We start from the raw sequence: 22,111 nt of genomic DNA, 5'->3' as shown, positions 1-22,111 counted from the left end.
GAGACAAGTTCTGGACACTCACTACTGGGGAGAACGAGACTATTGGAAGGGGGAAGAGGTTCCTGCGAAGGTTAAATATGGAGTTCCCATCTCAGCCCGCACTTCCAGTCCTAGATCCACACCTAAGAGAAATGAAGACGTAGGTCCACACACAGACTCGTACAGGTGTGCTCACAGCAGCATCAGTCACAATCACCAGAAGGTGGAAATGACCCCAATGCCCACTGACGGAGGAAGGGACAAACGAAATGTGCTCTCTCCATATGACAGAGCAAGATTCTGCCATCAAAAGGAATGAAGTACCGGTACTGGCTATAACATGGATGGACCCTGGAAACACTGTGCTGAATGAAAAGGTGCCAGACACGGAAGACCACATGTTATTTGATTCCCTTTATATGAAATGTCCAGAATAGGCAAGTCTTTAAGGACAGAGAGCAGATCCGTGGTTGCTGGGGAGTGGGGGAGGGGGTGGGGAGTGCCCGCTAATGGGCCCCGGGGTCTTCTCAGGGGCGATGAAGACGTTCAGAAACTAGACACAGGCAGTGGTCGTGCACGCTGTGCGTGTACTGATTGCCACTGAACCGTGTACTCTCAAATGGTGAAGTTTTTGGTATGTGACTTTTATCTCAAAAAAAAAAAAAAAAAAAAATCTGTGGCAAAGAACCCCCTGGCTCTCGCAACTCCCGGGATGGGGTTTCCGGGGCCTGCTCTCTGCACTGGGGTCAGGGTGCAGGAAGCAGGCCGGGCCTGGGAAACCAGCTGCCTCCTGCAGGCCCTGTGCCTTGTAGGAGGGAAGGCCCAGGGCCCTCCCTGGGCACAGCGGTCCCCAGTGCCCACCTGAGTAATGCAGGCCCCCGTGAAGGCCACGATCACGGCCACCACGTTGACTGTCAGCTGGAACTGCAGGAACTTGGAGATGCTGTCGTAGACGTTCCGGCCCCACATGACCGCCTTGACGATGCTGGTGAAGTTGTCGTCGGTCAGGATGATGTCTGAGGCCTCCTTGGCCACATCAGTCCCCGCAATGCCCTGGGGGGCACACACACGGTGTCCACAGGCCCCTCTTCCCCAGCCCCCTTGACGACCCAGCCTACCCGGGCTTACTGTCTGGCTCCCCTTCCAAATGAGGCTCCCCGCCAGCTGCAGACAGATCTGGTTTCATCCAGTGCGACTTTGTACTAGGAGTGGGCAGGTTGTCTCATGGCCTGGTAAGGGCCTTTGCTCATAAACAGAGAGGGTGTTGCTACCATGGCCACCACCACAGCCTCACGGGGCTGTGGGATGCCTTCCGCAGAGCAGGGACGTGTCCTGCCGGCCCGTGGGGGTGTTTGCTGCTCACAGCCCCTGATGCAGGGACAGCCGCACACCCTGTCTGCCACCCTGAGGTCGGGTCCCGCGCAGCTCGGCTTGGCTCTCACAGTGCCCAGGGGCTGTGGCTCGGTGCCCTTCTCTGTCCTGGGCTCTGGGACGGACTGGCCCGTGCCCCTGGTGCCTGCTCACAGTGGGCTACCCTGAATGTGGCAGAGCGAAGGGGGCTCCTTCGTGGCAGGTGGGGAAAGGGGCTCGCTCGCTTTGTGCCTTCAGTGACCAAGCGCAGCTCGCTGCAGAATGCCGGGGCTGGCCACCCGGGCGGCGGGGTCAGGGTTTTATAGAAACAACGAGCTCCATACAAGTAACCAGAGAGAAACACAGAGGAAAAGCTCATCTGGGGACTCCAGTGATCACCCCTGGGGCCGAGTTTCGCTTAGACTGCATTGGGGGTGGCTGAGGCGGGCACACAGGTGGCAGGCCCCACGTCCCCCACCCCTGAGGCCCACTGTCACCTCGGGCATCCCCACGCCAAATGCCTTTAAACAACTCACACCTGTATCCCCTGACCAGATGAGCCCTTGGAGGTCCCAGGGGCCAGGACGCGAGAGACAGACTTCAGCACTCTGCAACCTGCCTTAACACACTAGCCCACACCTTTCTGCACGAAGCCAATGTCCTTGAGACACAAGGCCCCGCCTGATGTGGTGAGCCAGGCCGGCACTGGGCGGCTTACCATGGCAAAGCCCACATCTGCCTTTTTGAGGGCTGGCCCGTCGTTGGTGCCGTCCCCGGTCACGGCCACCACCTGCCGCTGCTCGCCGGTGCTGCTGTCGATGATCCCTGGAATGCAGAGTGGGTCCTTGTCTGGGGGCTGTGGGGGCAGCTGGCTGACTCGGGAAACCCTTCGGGATCGTGACCGTGCCAACCACCCCCAATCCCCTGCCCTTTTGTCGCCTTCGGGGTCAAGTCCTTGTGCCTCGACCGGCAGCCCTGCTCCCCTCCTCCTGCCCTGGCCCATCCCCCAGTGAGATGACACAGGGTGGTGTGACTGGGTGGGAGGCAGGTGGTAAAGTTGTCATCGGTCAACTATGAAGTGTCATCGGTCAAGCACTATGTGACTTGGAGAAATGTCTCCCCCTCCTGGGCCTTAGTTTCCCCATCTGTTACAATGAGAGGCCATTCTCTAGTGGTGTCTTCCATTCATGCTGCTAGCCAGGGAAGCAGAGTGAGCTCTGGCATGTCAGCCCTTCGAGGGCGTCTCCATCATTATCCCCATTTTCCTGAGGAGGAAACTGAAGTTTAGGGAAGGCCATGTCCAGCGGCAACACGTGTGCAGCCCGGGACCCCGCTTCCTAGGCAGGCCCTGGAGCTTGGCTTTGGGAGCCCTGGGGCAAGAGCACACGTGCGGACGATGGCCACACCCAGCCAGCATCATGGCACCTCAGGAAGGGGCACGGCAGGGGGCAGCAGGGGTGAGCGAGCTCCCTTACCTTTGACCAGAGTGTGCTTGTCGGTGGGAGACGATCGGGCGAGGACCCTCAGCTTGGGCCACACCTTGTCCAGACGCTCCTGTTCTATCTGGGAGGGGGAAGCACACAGACGCTGCAGAGCCTGGAGCGGGGGAGGGGGTACCGAGCAGAGGCGGGGGGGTGGGGGGGGGTGGGAAGAAACAACCAGAGCCCCAGACTGAGGTGGGAGGGCAGCAGAGCCAGGAACTACCTCGCCTTTCTCGTTGCGGATCCGCCGGTTGAACTCCTTCCCCTCCAGGCACAAGAAGTCCTCCCCGGGCTGGATGATGCCACACTTGGCCGCGATGGCCCGGGCCGTGTTGATGTTGTCCCCGGTCACCATGCGGACTGTGATGCCGGCACGCTGGCATTTGCGGATAGCTTCAGGAACCTGGAAGAGACAAAAGGCATGGGTGCGGCCACCGAGGCGAGACACATCCGCATCTGGGCTGAGCCCTGCCCTCCATCCGGCTCCACGGCACCTCTCCTTCGTTCCCTCAGCATGACCCCCACCCCCACCCCCTGACCCCAGGTGCCTCCTTCATCGCGCTGGGCCCCAGGACGGGCAACGACTCGGACCCAGGCCCCGACACAAGTAAAGCTGGGAGAAGCCACTGGAAGCTTTTATGCTGTCGAGGGGCACCATTGGAGTCTTGTCTGGAAAGGTGACCATAGAAATCACCAGCTCCGTCAATCTCATTTTCCTCTGCAAACTGGAGGTCCAGAGCGGCCGAGCCAGGATCGGCCCTGGTTACCAGGCTGGCTGGCAGGGTGGCTGTATCACTTAGCTCTGGAAGAATGACAAAGAGACCTCTGTCCCCAGCTACCCTGCCAGATGGCAAGGCCAAGGGCAGGCCTGTTGCTTTGGGGCCCCGACTCAGGGCAGGCTTCTGGCCATCAGCTGGCTTGTGGCCAAGCTCTGGACACTTCTCACTTGTCCCCCCCCCCCCCCCCCCCCGCCCCTGCCGCCCACCGTTTTGCAACATAGAACCAGAGGCATTCACAGCTATAGGTTCTACACGATAAGGTATTTTCACTACTTGGAACCAGTAGACACGTGGCTGAGGTAGAGGGGTGGGGGCAGACCAGTTATCGTGGAGTAGAAATGGTTGTGGCCAGGGTCCTGGGAGTCCAGGGACATTGCCCTCCTGGGTCTGTGAGATGTTCTGGCACCTGCCAGCCTAGGAGCAGCACTGAACACCAGCCGGGCGCCTTCGGCCTGGCAGGGGTGGGGGTGGGGTGGTGAACAGCTCCATTCAGAAGGGGGAGGCCATCAGGTCTATGCGAGCACAACGCAGCTTCATGATTCGGCTCTGCCGTTTGGACACAGGCCAATCATCCATGCCTCAGTTTCTCCCTGGCCTGACAAAGGGCAAGGCCCTGCGTCTCCGGGGGTGGCCCTGTCGCCCACAGCAGCATGTTCTCTCCCTGCTCTCCCAGACTGCTGCTCCCCGTCCCCTCTGCTGCCATCCGCTTCCTCCCAGGCCAGCTTCCAGGTGTCCCCTTTCTGCACAGAGAGGCCCCGGTGTCCTCAGAATGCGGGGATACACTGCTGCCGAGGGCCTGCGGTCGCTGTGTACACGTAGCGAGCATTGACTGTGGAACTGGCCGGTCTTAGGCGCCTGCTCCGGTATGTCAGTGAATACCTGTCTCCTGAAGAAAGGCCCAGAAGCCTGTCCTCCCTCGTCTCAGCAACGCGCGTGTTTTCAGGCTAATCAGCAGGATCGGGGTGGCCCTGCTTCTGACATGAGGTGGGTGCCACTGGAGAGGCCCTGGGAGGTGAGAGAGGGTCCCTCCCTGCCTCTGGCAACCCGCACCCCTGTGGCTTGCGCTCTTCCCTTGGGGCCTGCTCGCTCTCCCTGTCTCAAGGCTCCTCCGTCTTTATGGACCGGCAACCCTCCCCTTTGCTTCTTCGCTCTACAGCCTGTTCGGCTTCTGCCCAGTTTCTCTGTTCCCTCTTCACAAAAGCTCTTGGTAAAGCCGTCTACACACGCTGGCTCCTTGCCTGGCCCTTTCCTTCAAGTCTCTTTGCAGGCTCCTCCCACCTCCGTCCCAGCTGTCCACTCACCCTGCGACATCGCTCATATAAACATGCTTCTGGAATCTGTCTCCGGCCAGGACCTTCTGCTCTGAGTGCTCCACTCCTGCAGCTACCTGCCCACTTGACATCTCTGCAGGGATGTCCCGAACATCACTTGGCCCCAACCAAACCCGTGACCGGGGACAGCCCCCTGCCCCCCAAACCTGCGTCCCGTCGGACTCCCGCTCCAGTGCCCCAGTGCCGCCTCCGAACCAGAGCCCCGGGAGGGGTGCCTGACTCTCCCTCTCCCTCGCCGCTCCCTCCAGCCCGTCAGTCCTGCCGGGGAGGTCTGACCTGGAGGACCCCGGGGCCCTGCCCTTGCCCACCTTTCCTAACCTTTCTGGGCTCCAGCAGGAAGTAGTGTGAGAGCGGCGAAGGCACCAGAAGGGGGCCATGCCGTGGAGGCCGTACGGGAACCAGGGCTGCCCCTCCACCCATCCAACGACCAGAGGGTGGCTACCTCGGGCCGCACGGGGTCCTCGATGCCCACGACGGCTATGCAGGTGAGGTCGCCCACGACCTCGTTCTCATTGTCCCAGTCGGGCTCCTGAGCTGCGGGAAAGTCCCGGTAGGCAATACATATGGTGCGGAGGCCATCGCAAGCCATGGGCTCAATGATCTTCTTCACCATGTCGTCCCGGTCCCGAGGGCGGAAGCCGCGCGGCTCCCCGTTGCTGTTTAAGATGTTGGTGCACCTGGGGCGGGGACAGAACAACAGCGTTGGTGCCAGTGAAGCGAGGGGAGCCGGAGCAACGGAGAGTCTCGGCAGGCGTCGGTGTGAGCCCCGCATTCAGCGCGGCTGACAGGCTTGTACAAGGAGGGAGGCGTTCTGCCTCCTGGGGCCTAACGGTGTACCCTCCCCGACCACTCACATCCTTCCCAGAACCTCACGATGCGGCCTTATTTGGAAATAGGGCTGTTGCAAAGTCACGGCGAGGTCATACTGGTTTAGAGCGGGCCCTTAATCCAATGACTGGTGTCCTTATCAAAAGAGAAGAGAACACATGGAGACACAGACGCACACAAGGACAAGGCACCGTGAAGACAGAGGTGATACGTGTACAAGCCAAGGAGCCCCAAAGACTGCTGGCCATGGCCACAAGCTGGAAGAGACGAGGAAGGACCCTCCTCTGGAAGCTTCGAAGGGAGCGTGGCCCTGCCCGCACCTTGATTTCGGACTTCTGGTGTCCAGAACTGTGAGAAAACAGATTTCTGTGTTTTTAAGCCATCAGATTTATGGTCCTCCGTTCTGGAAGCCCCAGGAGCTGGAAACTCATAGGCTGGTGTAGGCGAGGAGACCCTAGAGTGCAGGGCTCACCCCAGCTCTTCGTGGACTCTCTGGGGTACATTGCTCTGGCAATGCCATGGAGTGTGGCCGTGACAAAGAAGCAGGATTCAGGTGCGGAAGAAGAAGGAGCAAAGGAACCGAGGTCCCCAGAGGCAGGCATGGCGGAGGGGCGAATGGGAGCCCTGGACAGACTGGTGAAGGAGGAAAGGAGGAGCTGGCAGGGACTCTCGCCCTTTTGTGGAGTCACTCACGTAACTCTCGCAACACTCCCAGGAGGTATTTCTGTTGTCTCCACGTAGGGGAAACTGAGGCTGTGCCGGGGAGTGAGTCGATGTCCACACGGCCAGCAAAGAGGAGAGCCAGGAGTGGGGCCCAGTGCCCAACTACAGGAATGGGGCTTCTAGCCACGGTACCTGCCAGAGGCTGAGGAAGCACAGAAAGAGAGCTGGGGCCTCCAAACCCGGCCGCCACACCTCCTGGGATGCGGTAGGACAGCTTCAGGGGGGAGGTGGCCTTTGCACCCGGGTAGTATGTGCCTGGGCAGAGACTCGGGGGAGAACATTTCTGTCTTAGAAGGTGGCCTTGGAATAAGTGAGGAGCCAGGTGGGCAGGGCAGAGCAGCGGGGGGGTTTGGGGGGGCACTTGGAGGTGGAGCTCCATGCTCCCCGCCCCACTCAGTTTTTATAACAGCTTTATTGAGATATCATTCACACACCACACGACTTATCCATTTAAAATGTCCAATCCAGGGGCGCCTGGGTGGCTCGGTCGGTTGAGCGTCTGACTTCGGCTCAGGTCATGATCTCACAGTTCGTGAGTTGGAGCCCTGCGTCGGTTCTCTGCTGTCAGCACGGAGCCTGCTTGAGACCCTCGATCCCCCTCTCTTTCTGTCCCCCGCCCCATGCATGCGTGCTCTCTCTCTCAAAATAAATATTTAAAAAATATTAAAAAAATAAAATGTATAATTCAGTGGCTTTTAGTCTAGTCGCAGTGTTGTGCCACCATCACCACAGTGCACTTTAGAACATTTCCATCACCTCTAAAAAAAACCCTACACGAGGGACACAAGAAGTAAAGAGACAAACAGGATTTCATCAGTGAAAAACACATGCGCCTCCAAGAATGAATGAAGACAGTGAAAAGGCATTTGCCAATCAGGTATGTGCTAAAGATCTCTTACAGGACAACGACAAGACCACGAATAACTCAAATCAAAGACGAGCAAAGGACTTGAGTGGCTGTTTCTCCCAAGAAGGCACACAAATGGCCTGAAATTTGGCCATTTCGGGGCTGACATCCCTAGTCATCAGGGAAATGCAAACCAAGCCCCTGTGCGGTCCCAGCTCACGTGCACTAGGATGGCGATAAGAAGAGCGATAAGGAGAAGCTGGGGGGATAGAAAATGGTGCCCCTGCGCGAGACAGTTGGGTGGTTCCTCAAAAAGTTAACCTGTGTTACGGCAGGACCCAGCCTTCCGCTCCCAGGTATGTCCGAGAGAACTGAGAGTACGAACCCCAACGAACAGCTGTACGCCCCTGTTCACGGCAGCAAGGCTCACAGCAGCCCAAGGGCGGGGGACTGGCCGAAGGCCGAATGGATGAACCCTGACAGCGTTCTGCTCGGTAGAGGCAGCCTGACACATGGGCCATATATCGTACGATCCCGTTTATGTCAAATGTCTCTGATCGGCAAATCCATACAGAAAGGAGATGAGTGGCCGTCAGGGGCTGGTTGGGGGTGCGGTGGGAGGGACTGTTGAATGGGGACAGGGTTGCCTTTGGGGGGCTGGTGACGAGAACGTTTTGTAATGCGCCACACCGGGACTATACTTGCTGTGTGTTTTCACGCGATTACAATGGCCACTTTTACACTATGTCTATTTTACCACAACAGTAAACTCAGAAGCCTTGCACTCTGCAGCGCCCAGCCCTAGGCTGCCTCCCGTCGCCCGCTCACTTTTTCAGCAGGATCTCCGAGGCGCCCTTGCTGAAGAGGCGGAAGCCGCCGTCAGGCATGCGGATGACTGTGCTCATGGACTTGCGGACCGAGTTGAAGGTGTACACTTTGTGAAGCTTATCTTCCGGAATCTGCTCCCGCACAGGCTGGAAGTCCCGCTTCAGGTCCAGGACAAAGCCCAGCAGAGCACACTCCGTCTTGTTGCCCACTTGGCGTGGGAGAGCGCCTTCCTTCTCTGGAGGCTACGAGGCAAGGAGAACCAGCGTGGCACTGGGGGCTCAAGTCTCCCCTCCTTGCTGTCCCCAGGACCCCGGCCTGGCTGTGGCCACGATGTCTTTAGGGTGTGGTGGCAGGGAGCCGAGGAGGGCCTCCATGCGGACTCCAATGTGGGCAGGCTTCCCACCACTCACTGGGCTCAGAGGGGGTTTCCAGAACCTGCGGGTCCCGCCCAGAATCCAGGGCAGGAGTCCAGAGGGGCCCTGGTGACCCCTGATGCCGCAGCCTCCGGCCCGGCGCCCTGCCCTCATCCCACCCCGACCTGGCCCAGCCTGCCGCCCGCTCCCTGCTCACTAGTATTTTGGTGGTGTAGGCACTGTTGATGGAGATGGCGTGGACCAGGAGGTCGAGGATCTTGGGGGTCAGGGTGCTGGGGGCCGGAACCTCTTTGTAGTGGGTGTCCCCGAGGTAGGACTGGACCACGGTCATACGGTTGGTGGTGAGCGTGCCCGTCTTGTCTGAGCAGATGGCTGTGGCATTGCCCATGGTCTCGCAGGCATCCAGGTGGCGGACCAGGTTGTTGTCCCTCATCATTTTCTGTAAAGGGCATAGATGAGGGCTTAGGTAGCCAGCTGTCCTTGGAAAGGTTGGCCCATGGGGTCAGGGAGCAAGAGGTCATCAGCCGGTCATGTGTCAGCTGGCACATACCCTCGCGGCCGGGTACGGCTTGGAGTGACGGCAGAGCGGGAGGACTCTCGTGAGACAGGCCAAGCGGTCGACTCGCGGCGCTCCCTCTTCCCAGGGCTCCCCGGGGCCTCCCCCCTGCCCATGGCCCCCGCTCAGGTCATTGGCTGTCTCTGTGCTCCCCCCGCCCAACGCCATCTCCCCCCACTGTCTCCCGGTGTTCTAGGCCCTCTCCGGATCACCCTTTGTGCCCGCACCCGCTTCTGCAAGGGACAGCAGTGTCCTCAGACCTGCAGATGCCAGGTCTATCCCCCCACCTGACTGCCGTCCAGCTCATCCCAGCCGCCCCACTCTCCCCCCAACTGATCCCAACTTGCTTAATGGCTTGGAACGCCAGTTTCTGGGTCTGTATCCTAGTATGAAGGCATTCTCACGCGTACTGTGTTTATAATTATTACCTTGACAGAGTAGGCTAAGGAGATGGTGACGGCAAGAGGCAGGCCCTCCGGGACGGCCACAACCAGTACAGTGACACCGATGATGAAGAACTTCACAAAGTACTGCACGTAGACGGGCGTGCACTCTGCCAGCCACACCCGGCCGTCCACGACGAAGGTCTCAATCACAAAGTAGAGGACCAGGATGATGACGGTGATGGCAGACATCACCAGCCCTGCCCAGCCACGGAAGCCACAGAGGGTGGGTGCGGGAAGGGGAGTCGGCCGGGGCGAGGGAGGGAGAGAGCAAGAGTGAAGGAGTGGTAAGGGAGGCTGCAGACTGCGCCACGGCCAGCCAGGTCGGGGGAGGCACTCGGTCCCCAGCTTTGCGGACGGACGCTTGGAAGCCACGGTTTCCAAATGGGGGCCGGACCGGCCCCTGCCGGCCACTGCCGGCCCCTGGCGGGGTCCCCTTGCTGCCTGGCCCGCGCCCCCTGGAACATCCCTTTCCCACTTGCCCTCCACAGCCCGGCCTCAGGCCCGGGAGCCTGGTGTCCTCGCCCATTGGTGGCCCCTGGACCACGCGTCCGCTGGCCCTACCTGCTTTCCCGATCTGCACGGCCAGTTTGGTGAGCTTGCCCTGCAGGACCGACTTCTCCTTCTTGGGCACGCTGGCTTTCTTCTTCTCCCGTTCCTCAGTCTCCCCACCCTCTGCACTCTTCAGGGGCTGCATTTCCATGGCAACTGCCCCGTCCTGCTTCTTGGCTGCGCACAGAGGAACCCCACAGCCAAACTTAGGGCCCAGGCGGCAGCTACAAGGGGCTTTCACAGGGAAAGACGTGCCACACCATACAAGAGGAAACGGGGCTCAAGGGGTTTCTCTGCTTTCTGAGTGTGACCTAGCCCAGGGGCTGTCTCCTCTCCCTCCCGTCTCCCTGGCAGCTCAGGCCCTCCCGAGATGGGTGGGAGGCTCCGGTGCTGTCATGGTCAGTGCAGAGACCGTTGTCTCGGGCTTCTCAGGGGAAAGGAGGACAGACACAAGCACGAGCAACTTTGGGCACACAGACAGGATGGCCAGCCCCATAATGCCCCAAATCTCAATACCTGACAGCAGAGGTCTGGGGCCCAGGGAACGTTCCAAAACCTTGAACTGAGTCAGTGGCCCACTGGTGTTCAAGCACCCCCCCCCCCCAGGAGGCCTAGGAGCCCCTGCGTTCTTCTCCCCTGCTCCCTGCTTAGGCTGTCTGTTCTCCCGTCAGCCTCTCGAGTGGGCGTGTTGACTTCCATCAGAGCCCCGGCTCGCTGTGTGCCCCTCCTCAGCCCGCTCCCTGGCTGTAGGTGGCTCCTGCCAGAACGGGCCACCATGGGTGAGCCTCACACCTCTCTCTCCTCTAGCTGCCTCTTCGCCTTCTGTCTGGGACAGGTGGCGTCCTCGTGGCTCCCTCACTGGGTCCTGCTCTCTTCACACTGCCCCTGACCCACAAGGCTTCTTGTCCCCAGGGGCCTCAGGCCAGAGCCCACGGCCTCAGTGATACTCAATGCCCCACCCAGCTGGGTCACTCTAGCCTTGCGCCCCACTGACTGGCACTCCCTGCCCCAGCCCGGGACCCTAGCCATCAGGCTGTCCCCCTGACCCAGATCCCTCCCAACCTCAGCTATCCTCTGAACTCCAGTTTGCTTGTCTGACCCTGTCTTGGTCCCTGGGCCCCTGGGCCCCACAATGCACTTGAGTCTTGCCCCTGGGTCCGTTTCTCTGCGTTCTGACCTTCCTGAGGGCAAGGATCATGCTTTACACCTTTGGATTCCCTCCAAAGCCCCTCACCGCTGACAACCCTCATCCCAGCCACACGGCATCAGCACCTACCAGGCATTCGGGCCGAGAGGAGAGTGGGTGTTGGACCGGCACCCGGTCACCCTGCCTCAAAAGCCCAGAAGAAAGGCAGCTGGACCGGGAAACCCACAGGCCTGGTGTGGTCTTGGGTGAGTCACCCTCTCTGAGCCTCAGTTTCCTCACGGGTGATCTTTGCATACTTCTGGCAGGGTCTGCACAGGGGCCCCCCCACCCCACTCACCTGGTCTCTGGGTGCTGCTCCAGCAACTGATGCGGGCGGCCCCCCACCCTGTGCCGCACCCCTCCGCCACCCCACCCTGAGCACGGGGCGTGCATTACCTTTGGTCTGGCTACTCTCCATCGCCCCATCCTGCTGCTTGCCTACAACGGAAGAGGAATGACAGACACAAAGGCTTCAGAACATCCACGTGGCCCTGGCACATGCACACGCACACGCACACGCACACAGGACAGCGGGACACAGACAGCGAGGCCAGAGAGCGCGGTGCAAAGGGGCGGGGAGGAGGGCCCTGTGCTCCCCGGGCCTGCTCTGATGCCCTGTCTCCACCTCTCGGCCCACGAGAGCCACACTCTTGGCTTCCCAGATGAAGGCCCGCCTTCCAGTGAACTCCCTGAGCCAGTCCTGGACGGCCCCTGGGTCATGTGTGCCCAGCAGTGGGGGAGGTCTCTGAAAAGGCTACCGCCACGGGGAGTGAGAGCCGCCAGGTGTCTGGTCCCAGGTCTGCCACGTTGAGCAGGGCCCCCCCCCCCCCCAGTCGGGATATGTACCTCCCCTCCACAGGAGTGGCATGAACTGTCTACCTAGGTGGTCCCTGACCCCTAGTGGCCTAGCGGTCAGCTTTCTGTGCAGCGCAGCCAGCAGTCAGCTCCGCAGAGTGTTTGGAGGGACAGAGAAGGGAGACTCTAGAAACCTGCTGGCCTTGAATGCCCACATGGGTGCCAGGCACCTGGCACTGGAGGGAGCAATGGTACACGGAATGGGCTGGGCCCCAGCTGGACCTGTGTGTCGGCGGCGGGGACGGGGGACGCATTCGTGAATGTGGTCTGCAACCACAAAGCCCGCAGCTGGGTGTTGGGGACCAGGGCAGTGACTGGCTTCCAAGACCAAGGTAAACGGTGCTGGCAGTGAGGCCAGCACTGTGCTCCGGGTCGGGCTCTGTATCAGCCCCTCTGGCCTCATCTTCCCCAGGGCATTGCGGTGGGGCATCGGTTCAAAGAGCTCTCTTAGGGACCACACAAGTGCTAGCCCGGGATCTGGAAATGACTGACGTGTGACAGGAGGGGTTTGTGTGCTGACCAATACCCAATAACTCATGTCACTGGGGATCCAGGAGCGCAGACAGGGTGCCAGGTGGCTTCTAGGCAGTGGGGTCTAGTCTGGGGGTCCCAGGGAGGAGAGAGAGGCCCCCTCCCGGCTGGGGTGGTATGCAGGTTGTCCCTCTGTCAGAGTGGGGAGGTTCAGAGGTGAAGGAGACTCCTGGGGGGAGAGGAGACACCTGTAGACACACGGTGACAATGCAGAAGGGCCCAGAGAGGCCTCTGGAGGAGGGAGGGACGTGCAGGATCAGCACTACAGGAAGAGGAAGACAGAAGCCCAGGGAGGGGAGGAAGGGAAGGAGAGCACCTCAAGTAGGAGGGTGACTAGGAGTCAAGGCCAAAAGGCAAGAAACAGGTTGAAGGGCAGCAGGTGGCCTGGGAGCATCGGGCTGAGAGACGGGGTTGAGAGGCAGCAGGAGTGGGGATGGGGGCCAGGGTGGGGCGCTGGCTTGGCCACCGCAGCAGCAGCCGGGCCTTGGGCTCACACCTTGGTGGGGAGTTGTGGGTGCTGCTGCCCCTGCCTGGAGCCTGGCCAGCTCTGCTCCCCTCCAGCCCACCCCGCTCAGGGTTCCCCTCTTCCAGGGAGCCGGCTGGTGGAGGTGCCCCCTCTGAGCCCTCAGTAGCTCAGCCTAGGGCAGCTGAAGTAGAGGGAGGGGCAGACGAGCCAGAGCTGGGGAGGGGCCTGGGGGGACTGGTGGGGTTTTGTCAAGGTTGAGGAGGAGGGGCCCAAAACCAAGTCCTGCAGACCACCAACATCTCAGGGACAGGGCTGCAGGGGAGGAGAAGGCTTCCCTGGAGAGGGGGATGGGTACCCCAGCCCAGCCTGGAGGAGGCCCAGGGCCCACCCACCCGCCTGCTTGCCTGCCTGCGGCCCCTCGGCTGTTCACGGTGGAGAGAAACTGCGCTGAGCCCCGCAGGGAGAGGATGCTTGGTGTGGCAAATGTGGATGAGGGTCTGCTAGTGCTGGCTGGCTGCTGGGAGACGGGGCCCACGGCAGCTTCTAAGGCCACAGCAGGTCACCCACCTCCTCTCTCACTGTCTCCAGGAGCAGGGCAGCCTAAGGCTGGAGACACCGGCACATCCTTCCTTATGCTGGCCTGTCCCCTCGCCGCTTGTTTGCCCGGTCTAGGTGCCCTGACTGACTGATGTAGGGCCGGTGACCGGCACCCCTCTGTCTCACTTCCCCCCGGGGACCCTGGCTGCGGGCTTTCAGCACACGCTCTCTCCACATGTGTGCGGCTTCTTTGTACTCCGAGTGGACCCAAGCGAATGTTCTCGAAGGCACACATCTAGGAAACTCTGCTCCCCGCCTGGTTCGGGGGAGACCCAGGTTAGATCAAGGTGAGTCGTGACCTGGTGCGGGCCTGAAACAAAGAACCGAACGGGGTCCTGCCTGGTGGGATTGGGACTCTGGGCGTGGGGTGGTGCTGAGGACTGCTCCATAGTTTTGTTCTGAGGGCTGGAGGAGACAGAGGCCACGCCTGGGGCTCGGGGCAGTGGCGAAAGGAGGCAGCGGGACTGCCGTGTGCCAGGGAGCTGGACTCTCACAAGACAGTTGTCCCTTGACACTGTTTTCCCCTGGGCCCCCACCCCATCCCAGCTTCCTCTGGCCTCAGACATCCTCTGGGGAGTCCAGTCCATTTCGATTGGGAGCCCTCTACCTCTTGGCTGTATGACTCACACCTCCCTGGCTGCCATGTTGGTGGGGCCCTCGGCACCTCACCGCGGGGCGTCAGCACACCCAAGAGCGGGCACAGGGTCCCCGGGGGCACTCTCCCAAGCCAAGGCGGCTGGCCTCTGTCCCTCCAACCCCATTCCTCCCCAGGCAGGGCACTCCCCCCACCCTGGCACACACTTCCCAAAGCCTTTGGGCAAAGACGCCAGAAGCAGGTCCTCCAAAGGAATCGGAAGAGAAGGTACGGCCTCCCACCGCTCAAGGCTGGCTCTCGCTGCAGCTGGAGCTGGAGTGGGGGATTAGGCCAGTGGTGCTGGGAACTGGAGGTCACTATTTCCTTACCTTTCTTATCCTTCTTCTCCTCTTCCTCCCCACCAGCTCCAAGCAAGGTAAAGATGATTCCTGTCTGGGAGTTGACACCAACAGCAGTCACCACCATTCTTCCAGAACCTTCCATGACATGGGTACCTGGGAACACAGGGGGGGCCGAGATAGATTTGCATTGCTTGAGGGAGGCGTGGCTGAACACCTACAAGTTCTCCCCCAGGAATCCCAGAAGCACGAACTCGGTGTTTGGAGGCCCCTGGAGGCTATGTTGACCCTAATCCTAGAACGAAGCCTCATTCCTGGCTTGGAGGGGACCCGGAGGCGCACACATGAGCAGCTGCTTGCCCAGAAACACAAGGTGAGGTCTTCACAGGGTCCACCTGGGGCCTCCAGTCTCTCTGTCCTGTCTCACACTGCATTTGCCACCAGGATAAATGCTGGGCTAGGCCAAAACGTTCTAGGAGCTTTCCTCAGGATATTAGGGGACTTTTGAGGCGCGGAGCACCCATTTCCTTCCCCAGTGGCTAGAGCGACCACCATCAGGCTTCCCACGGACCACTCTGGCCTCTTGGGGGCAAAAACTTCAGACTCCCCAGCCAGAAGGGCGACTCGGGAGGCCTGCGATTGAGGGGGTGGCTGGACCAGATGGCTTCCAAGGCTCTTTGGTGCCGAACTGGTCCAGAGGGCAGTGCCAGCCTGCATCTTGCCCCCGCTACCCCCTCCCCCCAACAGCTTGGCCAGTGCCCCGAGGCCTCACCTGAGAGCAGCATGGGGTCTTTGTCAGCTGATTTGCGCACGTGGTCCGACTCGCCTGTCAGGGAGCTCTCATCGATCTTGAGGTCATTGCCTTGGATGAGCACGCCATCAGCAGGTAGCAGGTCTCCTAAGGCCGGCCAGGCAGCCGGAACCACACGCTGTGGGTCCGGGTAGCCTTCCGCCCTGCTGCCTCCCGCCTGCCCCAGGAGAGGTCTCGAACCTAGGGGGTGGGGCCCTCTCCCTTCAGCTTCAGGCTCCTCCTTTCCGGAGAGGATCTGCACCTCCAGCCCTGTCATCTGGCCCTCAAATCCCGCCCCCTACGGCCTGCTTCCTGGGGCTCTGTCTCCAGCTTGAGCCCCCTCACCGCCCACTGCTGCCCCTGCCCCGCCTCGTCCCGCAGGTGGAGGCCCACGTACTGGGGGGTGGGGAAGGCCCTTGCCAGATGCACTCACCATACTTGACCTGTGCGATGTCGCCCACCACCAGTGCGGCCACCGGAACCTGCAGCAGCTGGCCGTCCCGGATGACGGAGAACCTCTGTTCCTGTTCGATGCGGCTCTGCAGGCCCCGGAACTGCCTCTCCTTGCTCCAGTCATTGAAGGCCGTGACCAGCACCACGCAGGTGACCGACAACAGGATGGCGGCTCCCTCGATCCAGCCTGCCTCGGCCTCCCCTTCGTCTTCTGCCCCAGCTGACACGTTCCCGCATGCTGCACCCGAGGACAGCAGGGAAGGGTGGGGTGGCAGGAAAGTCACGCTGAGGCCCCTTGGCTCAGGTCCCATTCCTTCCCTCCTGCCGGGTCCTCCCCTGCTCACCTTCGCTCTCCTCTCCGGGCGGTGCATAGAATGAAAGGCCCAGGGAGACGATGGCAGCTACCTCCAGGATGATTAGCGTCACATCCTGCAGGGCCTCCCACACCAGTTGCAGGAAGGTCTTGGGCTGCTTGGGAGGGATGAAGTTCTGCCCATAGATCTGCCTGCGCTTCTCCAAGTCATTGGCATTGTTGGCCAGGCCTGTGTGGTGCAGGGATGGAGAGCGGGGACACAGAGCAAGAAGATGGGAAGGGCCAACGGCGTGAGGCCCTGCCCCTTTCTCCCCTGCTCGCCCAGAGTGCCTGTCTTGTTCTCTGGCCTGAAAGCCCCTGGAAGGCGGGAACCGCACCTGCCCGGTCCTCCAAACCTTTCTGCAAACCCCGAGGACAGGTATGTGGGCGTGTGTGCCCTCCAGCTGCCTGGACAGCTCAGGCGTGCGACCGCGCGACTCGCAACAATGTGGAGCCCCTGGTATGAGGAAGGGTTCGGTCGGCCTCCCGATATGCTCGGGGAGGTCTATGGGCTACGGTGGGTCCCTTCAGAGGGCAGATGGGAGGGACGGTGATAACGGCCACCACGGGGTGGGGGTGAGCAGAGGGAGCCCAGCTGGGCCAGGGATGGCCAAGTGTCACCTGGAGACAGGAGAAGAGAACAGCCCAGGCGTTCGCAGGAGTGCAGGGCTTGGTACAAGACTGGGGTGGAGGGCACAGGTGTGGCAGCCTGCTGTCAGCCGGGCCCAGGGTAGCTGATCCCCTGTGGGCTGTGAGTGGGCCGAGGTGCTCGTACAATCCCTCCAGGGTCCAGAGGAGGAAACTGAGTCCAGGGAGGGAAAGGGCCCTGTGCCTGTGAGTCGGAGCTCTTGCTGGCAGCCCAGGACTCCTTTGCTGCCCTGTGCACCTGACCCTAGGTCAGGATGATGGGAGCCTCACAGATGCTAAGCCATCAACAGGGGGGCGTGGCCAAGCCATGCGCGCGGGACACAGAACCTGTGTCATCTGACGAGACCCGGGAGACAGTCGGCTCTGGCGGCCCCAAAACATCGTCAGTTTTGCCCATACTGTTGAGCATGGGTGTGGCACCCGTGGCACCAGGAGGTACGTAGGAACTGCCCCCGCCCCGAGCTCTCGTGGCCGTCGTCCGGAGTCAGCTGCCTCCTTCCTAATGCTTTCCCTAGACCCCACTGCAGTGCCAACCTCGAGCTCTGAGCTGGGGGTCACGGCGAAGGGCGGGGATGGGACGTGAGCTCCCTGCCTTGCCCACGCCCCCACCTACTGCCTCCTCTGGGGCTGCACATGTGGCACTTGGTGAATGTCTCTGAGGCTCTGGGATTGTCAGTGAGTGATTCATACTTATGCCACGGTGTCCCCAGGCCACCAGGCAGAGGACGAGGAGAGTGAAGGGTGAAGAAGCCGGTCTCAGTGGGGACCCCTTGTGGCCAGAGCGGGTGAAACATGTTGAAGGAGGGCTGAGAGGCTGAGAGGCCTGACCCGTACTTCTAGAGCCCTGGGAGGCCCCCGCCACATCGCAGGCACTCTAGTGTGTTGGGGCTGGGGTGAAGGGCTCAGAATCAACATCCACCAAGGGGCGAGCTCCGGCTTTCGAGGCTGGGCCCTTACCTTACTTCTCATCCTTGGGACAGCCCGCTTCCCACCCAGGCCCTCACCAAGCCCTCTGGGTCTCTGCCTCTACAGCATGAGTCCCCTCAGGCCCATGCCTGGAGCTACCAGAAGTCTCCATGTGGAACTGACATCCAGGCTACCTCCTCCCGAGGCCAGACATCCACTTGGCCACCCTCCCCAGAGGCGGGCCCGCCGGAGGCCGTCCCCTGGCCCCGCCCTCATCCCTCTGGATGCTGCTTCCTTCTAGGCCTGAACCCAAGGGTCCGGCTCCACACTGACACCTCGTGGGCAGACACTGGACTGCAGTTCCCGGGGGGCAGGGAGCTACCGGCAGGGCAGATGGGGGGCGGGTTCCCCAGCTTATGGGGGTGATCTCAGCTGGCTTGGGAAGGCACATAGGACTTGATAGCAAGGAAGTGTTAAGTGGGGTGCAGAAAGAGTTGGGAGGAAGGAGGGTGGCTGTCCACTAGGCAGGGAAGGGGCCTGGGGAGGGTCAGGGTGGAGCCCACCAGAGGTGGAAGGCCTGACGAGAGCAAAAGCCCACAGCGGGCACAGCCTGGGCACATCTCTGCACCCAGCGGGGCTGCGGCTGCCCCTGCCCTTCTCCCAAGGCCTCATGGTGCCTGGGCCCTGCCGGGGCTCCGGTTTCTGAAGGCTGCAACTTTCCACCTGGGTGTCTGGGACAAGCTCAGGACCTCAGCTCCTAGGGCCTGGGGTCCCAGCCGAGGGCCTGTGCCCCACTCCTAACTGAGGCCTGCATCTTTAAGCTACAAGAGATATGAAAAGTGAGGTCAGTACTATGGAAGTGCTTGAACCCCCGCTCTCCCAGACACCCGGAATTTCCACTGCCCCTGCCTTGAGAAAGGGCACGGATCTGGAGACCCTCAAGAGGGAGCCCATGGGTCCCTGTGCCACCATAAGTCTGCATCCTGCCTGCCTCACCCCATACGCCAGATTGTCCCCAAGGGAAGCCAGGCCCTTGGGGCCCCCTCCCCAGGAGTGAGCTGGCTCCATTCCTCCCCTCCCGCTGTCAGCCTGTCCCTTGGCCTTGGGTTGCCCTTGATACTCTAGCAACGCTTCTCTCTCCCTTGCCCTGCACCAGCCCAAGACCATGGCCTTCCTGTTGGGCTTGGGGGTCCAGACAGCTGCTCAGGTACTCATGTGGGGGCCAGAAGGTAGCTGCAGCCCCTCTGGCTCCAAGCATGTGCCCAGTCGGCAGGCCCCCACAGCGGCCCAGGTCCAGGTGCTGGGGCAGGGGCCGGCTGGTTGGCTAGGACACAGATGAGTGTCCTGCCCAGAGCAGAGGCCAGATGCCATCAGAATTGGATTAGGACCACATCGTGCGGCTCTTGGATAATCCGCCCTCTCCTTTCCATGACTGCTGCTGGTAAAGGCCAGACAGGGGAAGGGCTGGGGCCCAGGTCCCCCTGGTGGGCTTCCCACTGAGCTTGGCCCAAGACCCGGGTTCTCTGGCTTCTGGAATCCTTTTGGATAGCTACAAAGCCTGAGCCCATTGACGTGCTTATTGCCGGGAACAGACAAAATCTCCCCCCCCCCCCAGTACACCATGCACGTCCCCACGCCCCCCACCCTTCCCAAAGCACCCATCTGCCAGCACACCTTGCCAGGGGATTGATGTGGGGCCCAGGGTGCGGCTAAGCCGGCCCCTCCTAAAGCTCAGGCCACTGTGTCTGGGCAGGAGCGGGGACATCTGGGTGAACACTCCAGGGCCAAGTCGGCAGGTGTACTGGGGGCCAGGGCTCCTGGGCTTGGTGTGGGGAGGGGTAGTCCTCGCGCTGCTCATTCTTCAGGAGGCAGGTCAGGCCTGGCCGGCTCCCTCTGCTGCGGCCTGGCCACCCACCTGGGCACTTGCCCTTCTCCATGCCCGCCCCTCCATAGGCCCTGGGCGAGCTCCAGAGCCGCTGTGGCAGAATCAGGCAGGTTCCCAGGGGCCTTGACATTTTAAATATTTAACAAGGCCTGACAGGCAGAGGAAAGAGCTGCCAGCTGAAGCCCATCTGCTTCCTTTTATCTGGAAGAGGCCAGAGCCCTTGTGGCTAAATGGCCCTCCACCCCAGCCTCCCCCCTAGCCCCAAATCCTGGGCGGAGGGGGGGCAAGGAGGGGGAAAGGAGAGAGATCCCTCTGGCCCCGAGCCAAGCCATCTGCCCTGATAACACAACACACCAGGCTGGGTCCCTTTGGAGCACAAAACAAGAGAACCCAGGCGGCCCTGAGAAGGCCACTTAGGCTTGGAGTTCCTGACCTGGTTGGGTGGGCACCCTCTCACCCGGCCCTTGGGCCCATCTCCTCCCGGGTGGGCCTTCTCTACCCCCTGCTCCAGCCCATGTGCCATCCACAGACAGGGACAGGGAGCAACAGACAAGGGTGATGGCCAGAGCCCTGGGTGGACAAAGGTGTGACAGCTGAGATGGGAGCTGATGAGATCAATCAGGGCTGGCTGAGAACAGGCCTGGCACTGGGCTGGGACAGCCCTAGCAGCCCTGCCAGGGAGGTGCCAGCTGGGCCAGAAAACACTCCAACTCCTGGAATCTGGGGCCAAGCCTGGGTCCTGGTGGTCCCGGCCTCCCAGCAGACCCAGCAGGCAGGACCGGGAAAGGCTGGTGCAGAGCAAGGCACAGTTTTGCCTCCAGTGCAGGGGGCAAGGGCTACAGGGCCGAGGCAGGGACCCAAGGTGGCAGTCAGGCCTCTGCCTCTGGAACCTTCTAGACAATGCTCCTCAGCCTTCCTCGAGGCTCTGGGCAGCAGATCTCCTCAGATCTATGCTGCCTGAGGCTTGCACCTCTTTGGCAGGGGAGAATTCTGCCGCTGAACCACCCAAGCACCAGACTTGCTTCTTTGCTTCTTTGGGACAGCCTGTGGCCAGTGGCACTTCCACTCAGCACTCTGCCCCCCCCTTTCCAGAGAGAGCCCCCTGCAACCCAGGCCCGCAGAGGGCCGGCACCCTCTTTTTCCTGTGCCCCTTAACCGGACACGGGGCTGGGCACACGGCCTGGAGCATACAGACAGGGGCCCGGCCTTCCTCCTCCTCTGTCCCACCCTGTTGCCCTGTTGCCCAGAAGAGCTTCTGGGGTTTCAGTTTGGGGCCCAGCCTGACACCGTGCCGTCCTCTTCCTTCCCTCCTCTTTTGCTCGATTTCTATTTAATCCAAAGAAGCGAGAGCAGGGAGCTGCTGCTGCTGGAGGGGGTCAGGCCACGGCTCCCGGGGGACCCCAGGTTACCCAGAGGACGATCCCCCTCACCCCCCTACAGAGCATCTCCCGCTCGGTGGTGGCGGGGGCGGGATGGCTTCCTTGGGAGGGCACAGTCAGGGTCAAGAGTGCTTCTGGAAGCTGCTGCAGAAGCACCACCCGGTCCTCGACCAGGCCCGCCCCGGGGGTACGGGACGTCTTCAGGATGGCCCTTGGAGACCGGGGGAAGTGTCCGGTGGCCCATGACCCTACATCCCTGGCGCACTCGCGGCCTGCGCTGGGGCTCTGCTGGGAGCCTTACCCTCTGTGGGCGAGGTCTTCAGCCTCCTGCAAAGCCCACTGACGTCCCCGTAGGCTTCCTGGACCTTCTGCAGCGCCTCAGCCCCTCGGAGCTCCATGAGGGAACGCAACTCAGCCAGTGTGCACCCAAAGCCGCCCGCATGGGGGGCCTCCCGCTGCTGCTGGGGCTTGGGGTGAAACTCGATGGAACTGTTGGCCATGTCGCCCATCCCGCCTGTCGTGCCGGGAGGACAGGGTGCCCGACCTCTTCACAGGTGCGGCCTCAGCTAGGGGCAGGCAGCCACCCGAGGTCCCAGTGCCTGGGTGAGGTGTAGTGGAGGGAGCTGCAGCGGGGAAGTGGCCGAGCACGGACACCTGGGGAGAGGTGAGAAGAAGCCAGGGGCGAAGTTGAGACAAGACTGAGGTCCACTCTTCCAGAACGTTCTCCGAAAATCGGCACTCGGTCTGAGCCATGACTTGCCGATTGCAAAATTCGCCTCCTAGGCTGGGTCAGTGGCCCTCATGCCCTGCCAGGCCCAGCTGCCAGGCCATCCCCTAGTCCTGCCCAGCCCGAGTACCCAAGGCGGGAGGACTCGCCTAGGTGGGGAAGGAGGGAGCGTTCGTGTCTCCTGGAAGGGGTCTGCTGTTGCGATACGGAGACCCTGACTGCCTCCCAAATCCGTCCGGGAACCCACACCGAAGCAGAGGTGATGTCCTGGCGTTGATTACTGGCACGGGTGGGCAGGCTATCTGTGCCACAATTCTCTCGTGTCCGTGCCC

The 22,111-nt window shown here is 61.5% G+C and overlaps 1 protein-coding gene across 11 annotated transcripts in view; it reads right to left on the bottom strand.

Annotated features, from left to right (window-relative positions):
• The window catches only part of ATP2B3 (ATPase plasma membrane Ca2+ transporting 3), a 41,865-nt gene extending 20,304 nt beyond the window's left edge, over positions 1 to 21,561 (bottom strand). For 3 of the 11 annotated variants that reach the window (XM_049644459.1, XM_049644460.1, XM_049644467.1), the window contains exons 1-15: positions 21,354 to 21,561; positions 16,227 to 16,424; positions 15,863 to 16,120; positions 15,412 to 15,537; positions 14,649 to 14,795; positions 11,654 to 11,695; positions 10,084 to 10,248; positions 9,505 to 9,719; positions 8,717 to 8,959; positions 8,147 to 8,388; positions 5,363 to 5,597; positions 3,034 to 3,213; positions 2,805 to 2,892; positions 2,048 to 2,154; positions 841 to 1,032 (exon numbers count right to left, since the gene is read on the bottom strand). In XM_049644459.1, the coding sequence (XP_049500416.1) occupies positions 841 to 1,032; positions 2,048 to 2,154; positions 2,805 to 2,892; positions 3,034 to 3,213; positions 5,363 to 5,597; positions 8,147 to 8,388; positions 8,717 to 8,959; positions 9,505 to 9,719; positions 10,084 to 10,248; positions 11,654 to 11,695; positions 14,649 to 14,795; positions 15,412 to 15,537; positions 15,863 to 16,120; positions 16,227 to 16,424; positions 21,354 to 21,561 (2,646 nt within the window). Of the gene's footprint in view, positions 1 to 840; positions 1,033 to 2,047; positions 2,155 to 2,804; positions 2,893 to 3,033; positions 3,214 to 5,362; positions 5,598 to 8,146; positions 8,389 to 8,716; positions 8,960 to 9,504; positions 9,720 to 10,083; positions 10,249 to 11,049; positions 11,075 to 11,653; positions 11,696 to 14,648; positions 14,796 to 15,411; positions 15,538 to 15,862; positions 16,121 to 16,226; positions 16,425 to 21,353 lie in introns of all 11 variants that reach the window. The other 8 variants (XM_049644462.1, XM_049644465.1, XM_049644461.1 and 5 more) reach the window with 5 other exon arrangements.
• Positions 21,562 to 22,111: the final 550 nt, after the last annotated feature.

This window comes from Panthera uncia, chromosome X, assembly GCF_023721935.1.
Source record: "Panthera uncia isolate 11264 chromosome X, Puncia_PCG_1.0, whole genome shotgun sequence".
Classification (NCBI taxonomy): domain Eukaryota; kingdom Metazoa; phylum Chordata; class Mammalia; order Carnivora; family Felidae; genus Panthera; species Panthera uncia.
This window is presented reverse-complemented; position numbering and strand designations above follow the sequence as displayed.